At 30.7% G+C, this 11260-nt stretch overlaps 1 protein-coding gene across 1 annotated transcript; it reads left to right on the forward strand.

Moving 5' to 3' along the window:
• Positions 1-1759: 1759 nt before the first annotated feature.
• On the forward strand, positions 1760-2278 carry LOC105789783 (mitogen-activated protein kinase kinase kinase 20). The gene has a single exon (XM_012617142.2). The coding sequence runs from the start codon at positions 1760-1762 to the stop codon at positions 2276-2278; it is 519 nt and encodes a 172-aa protein (XP_012472596.1).
• The last annotated feature ends 8982 nt before the right edge of the window (positions 2279-11260 follow it).

Here is an 11260-nt window from a genome sequence, read left to right on the forward strand (position 1 = left end):
GCAATTTTACAAGAACAATAATATTGGGTGAAACTAGACCATGTGGAACAGTGGAAATTGCCATCTGATTTGTTGAATATTGTGATAACCAAAAGATGTAATTTAATCATCCATCAAAATTTTCAGTATCATTGACTTTGTTGCTTAAATTCACATTTTGAGAGTTAGATGGAGAAATCAAACCTCTCAAAAAAGTGAACTGATAAAATTTGTAATTTACATTTTATTAATACTATTATGATTCATTATGCATTATTCACAATTATTAGTTTTTAGTTAAGAAACTTACTATTTTATCCTATTTTCTTTAATTTCTAATTACAAAAAAAAAAAACCTAAATCAATATTTTTTCGAAAGGCCCGAGCTTAGTCAAAATGAAATTCAAATAATTCCAATCAACACAATCGCAAATCTTACTAATGCCGATCTTAAGAGTTACACCCACATTACCACGACCCTTATTCCGCATGTAGTGAATTAATTTAAGCACCACCATAATATTATCCGTAATAAGACGTCCAGAGGCAAAAGCCGACTGTGATGGAGAAATAATTTTCCCTAGAATCTCTTTCAATCGATTAGTCAAAACTTGAACCACAATTTTATAAATAACATTACAAAGCGCAATAGGCTGTAAATCTTTCAGAATAAGCACGATAAGAGAATCATTAATTGACATAGGAAACTCACTTGTATTAAGCCATGTACAGCACTGTAGGAAAACATCATTTGCTATATGATTGTCTAACAGTGTTGGAAAAAAGCCAGATTCATGCCATCCAGACTAAGGGCTTTATCGGATTGCATCTCTAAAATTTTTATTCGAAATTCATCAATCTAAAAAGGAGCAATCAAGAAGTCATTATCATTTGCATAAATAAAAGAATGTATATCGGAAAAAAAAAGATATCAAAATCCAATCCACAAGAATCATAGTAGGACTCAAAGTATTGAGTAACAATATCACACATTCCCTTGGGCGTGAAAATGCTTGGTATTTGCCTCCCCATGTTTGAGCCAAAACACTTTTGAATGCTGTCTTCAGTAAACAACTTCTTAAGTCCGTAAATTACTAAATTCATATTTCAAATCTGGCAAAGAAGTGACGCCCAAATCAGTCACACGAGCAGCCTGAATATTACGTGTCACTCTATCAAAGTGCAAACCAAAATGATTCCGTAACATCTTATCCCACTGCTTCAATTGAGAGGCACAGTGAAGCACTTTACTTTGGACATCACTTTGGTCGCATCTCACCAAGATTCGACAGTTAAATCCAACCACTTATTCTCGAATCTAAAACATCTCATTTTATGTCGAGGGGTCTAAGATCTTGCGATAATTTTGAGGAGGTTGTAATCCAAACATGCATCAACAAGGTTATAGAATCTATAATACGGAAAAAGTAGAGCCCATTCCGCGTGAATAAAAGCACGATGTAACCGCTGAAGAAGGAAAGCAACCGTCCAAAATAAATTGGATACTTTTGAATTACTAGTGCTTTCATGGTGGTTTAGTAAAAGAATATAAGTTTCTTTCTAAATTAATAAAATTGTTACGTGATTAAACAATATTATTAATTAATAAAATCATAATTATATTTTGTAAATATTTAATTGGTAAAAGTTAAATTTGTTTCATAATCAAAGTATATATATATATATATATATATATATAAACAAATTAAGACTACATAATTTATGATGGTTGACGCTACGGTGCTACGGTGCTGAGCAAAGACAATGAGAGGTTTACAATATGTTCCTTGAATATGCTCCAGAAGGTAGTTTGTTAGACTTGATGGACAAGTATGGTGGTAAAATCCCAGAAAGGGATGTCAACTGTTATACCCAAATGATATTGGAAGGGCTTTTGGACGTTCATGAGAAAGGATTCATTCACTCTGATCTAAAACCAAGTAATATTCTGGTTTTCACTCCTCAACATGGTACCTATTTACCTATTCTAAAGATTGCCGATTTCGGGCTAGCTAAACAACAAGGGGCAAAAGATACAAGGTCTGGGTTTCGAGGTACAAAGTATTATATGTCTCCTGAATCGATTGTCGGGGAAGTTAGTGGTGCATTAGATATATGGTCGTTGGGTTGCATCGTGGTTGAAATGATTACGAGGAGATTGCCATGGGACACTCATGACCAAGATGATTTAAGAGACAAGCTGTTAAGGGGAGAATCACCCAACATCCCTGAAGACATGTCGAAGCTAGGAAAGAGTTTCTTGAGGGAATGCTTTACTATCGATCCAAACAAAAGGTAAAATGCTAGCGAGCTACTATGTCATCCATATCTTCTTCTACCAGAGCACATGCTTCCCAAAGATCACCAACAATCTTTACCATGCTTTCAACAGCAAAAAGTATTGAAGTCTCGAAATATTCCACCACCACCGGGTTTTAACATTCCTAATAAAGTCTAGTTGAAAATGATAAAATTTTGGAAGATTAGTTCCTATCTGCAGGAAGAGCAAAGAAAAGCTAATGGACACTTGTGTGTTTACTTTTATTTAAAAATTGATATGAAAATTTCTTTGAATTATCCTATGATGTAATCAATTGTCACAAATTCTGAACTATATATGGTCGACATGGATTATAATTTTATTCCTTACCCTTGTATCCGGATTATAATTTTTTGAGGTGTTTCTCCTACCCTATTTTTATTTTTATCTTTTTTTTCTTTGCATTAATTAAATAAAGTTATAAATTACAAATTTAAAATATATTAAATCACATACAAGGGATTAGACATTAGCATTAATAAAAGAATGAAAAAAATAAAAGAGAGAAATAAAGACATAGAGGGAGAGGGAGGTTGTTGTGGGGGACATAGAGAACGTGGGTGTGGCAATTGCAGCATAAGTAGACTCGATGTCTATAATCTAATGGAAACTTAACCACCGCCATTCGAAAGGGATGGCTAACGGTGTTTGGAGGCCTCGCCGCCATTGGAAATGCAAAGCTCCTGACTGCTCCAAGAAAACGTCACAAAGTTCATATGAAAATGGGAGAGAAGAAATAAAAAAGAGGTTTCTTGATTGCAGGAGCAATACCACTTACTGAATTTGTTTTGGGGGTTTTATTTTATATGTTATAATTAATGAACAAAATGATGAAACCAAGATGGCTTCTCTTCTAATTGGTAGTTTTAGGTTAAAATATGCTATAAGTCCCTCTACTCTTTAAAACTTGAAATTTAGCCCCTATACTATAAGTGCCTAGGAGTTTGGTGAGCAAAGATCTTACATGCTCAATCTAATATAGAAACAGCTTTGTTGATGCAGTGTGGCTAATGTTAAGTTTAACCAAAGATGAGTGTTGGTGAGCAAAGATTCATTTTTAACGCTTTTCCCAATTCTACCACCTTTGGACCCTGTGGTTCTATAATTTATGACTTATGGTATGGGCTTCTTTGTTATCTTAGGGAGATAGGGGGATTAGATGATAAAAAAGTTACCACCCACATCCCTAAAGTAGGGTCGGAATAGTGGCAAAATTAATTCCTAACATTTACTCATTTTGTTATTTGGGTCTTAATTTTTATTTGATTAATTTGGTCATCAATCTTCAATGGAATGGAACTGATGTGATAGTTTGCATGGCTTTCATTTGTACATTATTGATGTAAAGACTTTTTTTTTTTTTAAATATTAACTTTTTTAGAATTTGCTGAATTTATAAATCAATTTTTTGAATTTTTATTGAGTAGCATAAGTTTTTGCATAGGTGCTATTAAACTTTTGAAAGTCAATCAAAATTTTTCATCTAAAAGACAATGTAAATAGGTTTTGAAAGTGTGATAAAATGAGTAAATGTATCAATATGTGAGTTGAGTTAAATCCAATTATGAAACTACTAAAAGATTTTAGTCGAAATATGAAACAAAATATTAAAATTACCTACTTATATACTTCAACATAATTTGCTTTGTTATAAAGCGTTGCATGTTCAGGTTTCTTTCAAACATACATTTGAAGGGTATTTTAATAAAATGACCAGATCAATATTGAACAATTCACACTAACTTCCAACTTAAAAATGATTCCAGTTGGTCTTCGGTACTAAATAAACTTAGAATATTTAAATTTAGCGCTTGAGTTGCTTACAATGATTGCATTTGTTTTTAATCAAACCTTTAAAATAATGCTTCTTTTCACTGCTTCTAGTAAGTTCTATTTTATTTTCTTTTGCTGAAATTGTCAATGTTAGTTCGGAGTCAAAGTACATGGTATTTCAATTTTTTCTTCTGTAAGTCATGCATATATATTCAGATTATACTATTGGGCAGTATGATTTGCTTTTCTAATGTTCACATAATTTGTTTTGTTATAATGTTCCATTTAAGATTTTATTTTCATTTAGAGGGTATTTTAATAATAAGATCAATTCAAGTATATTTTGAGATAAAACTAAACAATTCAACTCGTAAAAGATTTGAGCTTCGCTCCTTAACTAACTATAGTTTGACTTCAATTTCAAATTCAGACTTTAGGATACTCAAATATAGTCATGGTAGTAGCTCGAGTTGCTTGAAATCTAGTTCAACTTCACAATAGTTAAATAAAAAAAATTGAATCAAACTTGAATAACCTACGAGCATATGTATTCTATTTAAGTAAGAATATATCCATATAATATTAGTAATAAATAAATGGAACAAAGTAGCATTTAGTAATTGAATTTGATAACTTTTTTCACTTTGGTCTCTAAATTTTTTTTTTCACATTATTCTCGAAACTCAACAGCTTTTCCCGCTTTGGTCTTTGAACTTGGATTTTTGTTAAGGTAAAATGATGGTGGCACTTTGAAACTGTGGCATGTGATCACTTAAAATTCTTTTTAAATCTTTTGGACAAAAGTGAGAGGACGTGGATGATCCCTATATTTGTTTTTACTACCAAGCTTGATAAATGGATATTTTCAAAGAACACATTTGGAATGCATTGCGTTGTCACAAACTTCGCAATGATAAAACCAAAGCTTCAAATCTCTTTCTTTTTCGCATATGTCACACCAATTAATGATGGAGTGAATAGTCATTGCCATATCCATAAACAAGCTTCAAAAGATATTCGTCACAGTTAAGCCGAACAATTTTTGGCAATGTTACACACCTCACATCCAAAGCATATTCACAATCTTTGCATTTGTAAAAGAGATTTCTATAACTACCACAAGCACGCAATGACTGTTAATGTTATCTTCAAAGAAGAGGAAGTGCTGCATATCGAAGGCAAAGGACGAAGGGCACATCCCTTGTGCAGGAAAAACCCACACTCTGAATAGCTAAAGCTTAGACCCTTCACCTTTCTATTGCATCCAAAGCAACAGAAAGTCTCCTCACTTTGATGGTTCATCTCTTGGTTGAACACCAGTGGATGCGGATGGCCTATATGTTGTTGAAGCTCCATTTTTTCCATTTGCCTCTCAATTGAGACTTGATGTGGATGGCTAATGGCTGTTAATTCAATGGCCTATATATACACTATCGAATGTGATGGAAACCAAAAATCATCTCTTAAATATATATAAAAAAATCAAATATTGAATTTTAATTCATTTATGATCCATTTTAATAATTTCGCTTTTATCTAGAACAAGTCATTATTATGACTAAATATTACATTGATAATAAAATTAATGAGTTTTAAATCAAATAAATAAATTCAACAAATATTTAAAATTTTGACTACTTCCTTATCAATTATACCACCGAGTGAAGACCTTGTTGAAGTGCATACAGCAAATCATAATTTAATGAAAGAAGTTTGGTTCAATGAATTGTTGTAGATTAAAGCCAAATTATTAAAAGGATCATTTAAAATTCAATATTTGAATTTTTTATATATTTAAGAGATAATTTAATATTTTAGTATTTGACTTATTTGACTTATTCAATTGGGTTTTTAGCTCAGCTGGGTTGAATCTTACAACTCAGTTAACCAATTTGTATAATTATTTCTTGAGTCCTTTCAAACAAAATTGCAAATAAAAAGAATCTTCAAGCATTCAAAATATGTATTAATTTTTTTTACATTTTTATAAAAATATTAAAACTCCAAAAATAAAACTATATAAAATTCTAATACATGTCAAAATGTTAAGTTATAATTTTTTTTCTAAAATGATAAATTTAAGGCCTTAAACAAGTAAATTATCAAATCAAGTTTATCGTACTAAATTATCTCCTTTTTTTGTTCTTATTTTACTTTGAAAGAGTTTTTAAATATATATATTATTTCAAATTTATGTGCTCTAACTTGGAATTAGTCATATTGTCAACAATATTTTAATTTGACCTTTTTATTTTTTAATTTAACTTGAAAAATTATTTGGCTCAACTCGATTTTGAAAAAAATCAAGTTAGGATGATAAATTGGACTCGTCAACTTGACTAACTTAAAATTTTTCTACTCAATTCGATTCTATTTGATCGAATATGGCTCACCCTAGTTGTTAGCATTTTGGCTAATTTGTATAACATTTGACAAATTTAGATACCAAATTAGAAAAAAGTATCAAATTTAGGTATTAAATATTATATTTAGTCATATTTTTAATGAAAAGAAAAAAAAGAATAGTTCGAAAAGAGAAAGAATGTGGAAGAAAAAGAGCAATACAAATATAAATATTAATAAAACAATGAAGAGAATAAAGAGGATGCATCTATTTCTCTTTAGCCCTTTTCTTATAATGATAGATTATAAAAATTTGATACTTCAATAAAGAATCATATATTGTATTGGTACATTATAATTATATTTAACTCTAAATTTTGTTGTTCATTTTCCATAAGTTTCTTTACATTAGTAATTCAATCCCTTACTTTTATTTATTAAAATTTAATTTTACTTTTTCAAGTTAAATTATTTAAAAATTGGTAAAATTGAACCTCTGCCACTCCACACCCCTCTTTTGCATCAACTCCATACCTTTAAGATATTGCTTCTTTTGCTGCCATTGGAAATGCTAATTTGGATTAAATAAACATGCTCTCTGCCCTTCCAATTGTTTTAGTATTTCAAAGATTTTACATCATCTTTTTCTAGCATTATACAGTAGATTACGTGAGAAAATGTATTGAATATCTTTCATGCATACTGCGAAACTTTGAAGAAGAATTTTAGTACATAATGTAGAAAGATAAAAGAAAAAGCAACAAAGCTCAATGCTAAGACAACCAAATAAACATAAGGCACACAAGATGTGGACCAACCTTATATTTGTACTTATTATCGAGCTTGATAAACGGATATTCTATTTATCTGAGAACTCATGTGGAATGTATTGCATTGTCGCAAATCTTGCTACGCTTCGGGTCTCTTCTTTCTTCACATATGTCACAATAATATTGGAGTGGATAGTCATTACATTTTCCATAAACAAAGTCTAAAGGATGTTTATCCGAGCAGTTTCTGGCAATGTAACACACCTACCATCTAAAGTAAAGTCGCACCCCTTGCATTCAATTGAATCGATGATTTTTTATATTTAATTATAATTACTTTTGAATTGATTTATGAAAATAACATAAATTTCTTGAAAAATTTAGAAACGAAGAAACATTGTTATATATGAAAAGATGTTATGTTATGAAAGAACATTTATAGTAGCACCAATCTCACTATTAAGGGAAACTTGAAAAAAAATTACAAGACCAGCACTACTTGTGTTTTGCACTCTTAGTATACTTCTGTTTGACTTGGAAATTTTTGTCTATTCCTCCTCCCCCTCGTCGATTCGCTCGTAGTTATCAGCCCAAAGCAAAAACCTTCCATCCCAATATATCATCACATCCCTGCATGCACCCACCATTTTCATTCAACCAAATAATAATATATTTTCTAATAATTATTTGCATTCAGTATTCTAAAGGGAATTAAACTTACGTATGAAGAAGTACTGGTCCTTCAACCGCATAAAATCGTTGCCAAGGTGTCCTCATAATATGACCACCCAAAATCTGAAAAATACTAAGTGCACCACTTAACATACCATGTATATATATATTATATGTATTTGTATTTGTATTTGTATGTGTATGTTTAAAGAACTTACAAATTTCTGGCCAAGGAGTTCATTACAATTTTTGCAATGGACATTCACTACGGGCAAATTATTGACAAACCTACGAGTAATTATGTGATCCTCCCGCAGATTAACACTACATTATCAACGAATGATTAAATTGCATTATTATTACACAATGAAAATGTGATTAAATTATTACAGAATGAGAGAGATATCTTACGGTGTGTTACAGATAACTCCATCCACCTCCTGTCCATCAATCTCCACGCCTCGTACCTGTTGATTCAAAGCATGTTATTGGTTTGCACCTCAGTTTTGAAGTTAAAAGATAACTTTAAAATGGAACCTTGAACCAACTCTAATCTTGCATCACCTAATGCTTACATTGCCCTTGAACTGAAATTCCAGATTTCCAGCAGTAGAACAAGAATCAAATATATATATATATATATATATATAGAGAGAGAGAGAGAGAGAGTTGATAGACATACACGTGGAGCGGGGTTGTAGCGAGGGACATTGAAGACGGCGGTCTGGCAATTCCAGCATAAGTAGACACGATGTCTATGATCCAATCGAAAGCTAACGGTGGTTGGAGGCCTCGGCGTCATCGAAAATGGAAAGCTAACGGTGTTTGGAGGGTTCGCCGCCATTGGAAATGGAAAGCTGCTAAGTGCCCCAAGAAAAGGCCACAAAGGTTTCTTGATTGCAGGAGCCTTACCACTTACTGATTTTCTTTCTGCAAATGGATTGAAGCTTTAGTTCTTGGAAGGATGCATGACTTTTGGGGGGGCTTTCTTTTATATATTATAATTAATGAACAACATGATGAAACCAAGATGGCTTCTCTTCTGATTCGTTACCCTTGTAACTGTTTTTTCTTTTGGCTGGTAAATTTCGGTTAGGGACGGCTTAGGTTAAAATATAACATAGATCACTGTATTCTTTATAAATTTGAAATTTAGTCTTTATACTTTTATTTTTAAAAATTTAATACCTAGGAATTTGGTGAGCAAAGATCTACGGTAGAAACAGCTTTGTTGATGCAGTGTGAGCAAAGATGAGTGAGTGAGTGTTGGTTTCTCATTTCCTAGAGCAATGTGGGCTTCTTTGTTCTCTTAGGGAAATTGCGGGATTAGATGGTAAAAAAGTTAGCACCCATATCCCTAAAGTTGTGTTGGCATAGTGGCAAAATTAGCCCCTACCATTTACTCATTTTTTCACTTTGGTCCTCAATCTTCAATGGCACTGATGTGATGGCCTGTGTGGTAGTCATTTGTACTTTATTACTGATATGAATCATTTTTTTTAAAAAAATTATTAACTTTTTTTTAAAATTTATTGATTTTTTTTTGAATTTGTATCAACTACATGTGGACTACCGCACGAGTTTAAAATTCTAATCGAAATATGAAACAAAATATTTTTTTATTAAAGTATGATGAGGTGGCACTTTAAAATTTCCAAGATTCATGAAAATTTCCAAGGCTCCTTTAATGTTGATTTATATTTTTATTCATGGAAATTTCTAAAAATATTACAGATGTTTTAGAGACAAACAACAAATTTATTTCACTCTCAACAATTCTTTCCTTTCTCTGCAAATTTCAAACATTTCGGTGATAGAAGAAGGCAAGGTTTGTTCGTTGATCATTGTAGAGGTACTACTATCGCGATCATTTTGTTGTTATATCTTGGGAGACAGACGACTAATGTTTCTCCAAGTACCATAGGAGTGATCGAATCTGTCTTAAGGAAACTGTGAAAACATGCCTCAACATCTAGTAAAACTCAATTCCCTTATTCGATTTCTAGTTTTTTCAAGATCTTGTTTATTTAATTGTTTTTTAGATATGGTGTTTTTACATAAATATAAATATTTGTTTATATTATTTGTTCAGATCTTATATTTAATATAAATATTTATATTTATATTTGTTCGCTAACATGTTTTGTCCTATAATAATTCATTTTCATTTAGATGGTATTTTAATAATATGATCATTTAAAGTACAATTTGAGTTTAATTTGGGATAAGAATTGAACAATTCAAACTCGCTTGACTATCTCATAAAAAAATTGAGCTTAGTTCTTGTACTAACTTCATACTCAATATAGTTTGTCTTTGAGTTCAAGACTTTGGTGAATTATTTAAGTCTAGTGTTACGGTACTCAAATTTAGTCACAGTAGTAACTCAAGTTGCTTGAGATCAAGTTCAACTCAATAATGATTGAATAACTTAATCAAACTTAAATAACTTGTGAGCATATGTATTTTGTTCAAGAATGTGCCCATATAATATTAATAATAAATAAATGGGATAAAGTAACATTTAGTAATTGAATTTGGTAACTTTTTTCACCTTGGCCCCTAAGGTATTTTTGTTCAACTTGAATTTTTATTAAGGTAAGATGATATGGCACTTTAAAATTGTAGCACTTCATCGTTTAAATTTTTTATAAGTTTTAATTGGGAAAATTTTGCTTGCAAAATTAAACATTAACAGTTTATTATAATTAAACATTAAAAAAATTTAAGTCTAAAATCTGAAGCCTCAGCGATTTGCTTCAAAGACCATAATTATTTCATTATTTTATATATATTTATTATATATTATACTTCACTTTTACAAAATGCTAACATTTTATCTTTGATTCAATAAAAGCTTTCTTTTATTGAGCCAATTATTATTATTAAATTCATCGTGTAAATTGCTTTAACAAAAACCAAAATTTTAAAATTTTGTGTTAGACATCTTTAGGTTTATAAGTTTAGCTTAATTCAACTCTAAATTTATATATTGAATGTTTTTAATTAGTTAACTTAATTTGATTCACTGTGTTTTCACTTCATACTGTAAGATGTTGTTTATTGTTAGATTTCACTTACCATCATTTTCTTCCGGTAAAGTTTTTACTTATTTTCTTATGTTGCTTTCCGCAATGCTAATGTTGGAGTTCGAAACATATATTCTGTCCTTCAAATTTTCTCGTATATCAAGATTTTTCTTCATCTTTTATAATAATTATGATTATACTTTTACATATATTTTCTGGTAAATTACCTGGGGAAAGGGTATTGGGTCATCTTTCTTGCATAATACAATAGCTTTGTAGAACAACCAAAGTAATCAACTTTGCAGGTAACTAATTATAATCCATTAATAGTTTTAATGTCGAAAGATAAAGCAAAGGCAGCAACAAAATAAACA

This window comes from Gossypium raimondii, chromosome 7 (genome assembly GCF_025698545.1).
Source record: "Gossypium raimondii isolate GPD5lz chromosome 7, ASM2569854v1, whole genome shotgun sequence".
In the NCBI taxonomy this organism is placed as follows: Eukaryota; Viridiplantae; Streptophyta; class Magnoliopsida; order Malvales; family Malvaceae; genus Gossypium; species Gossypium raimondii.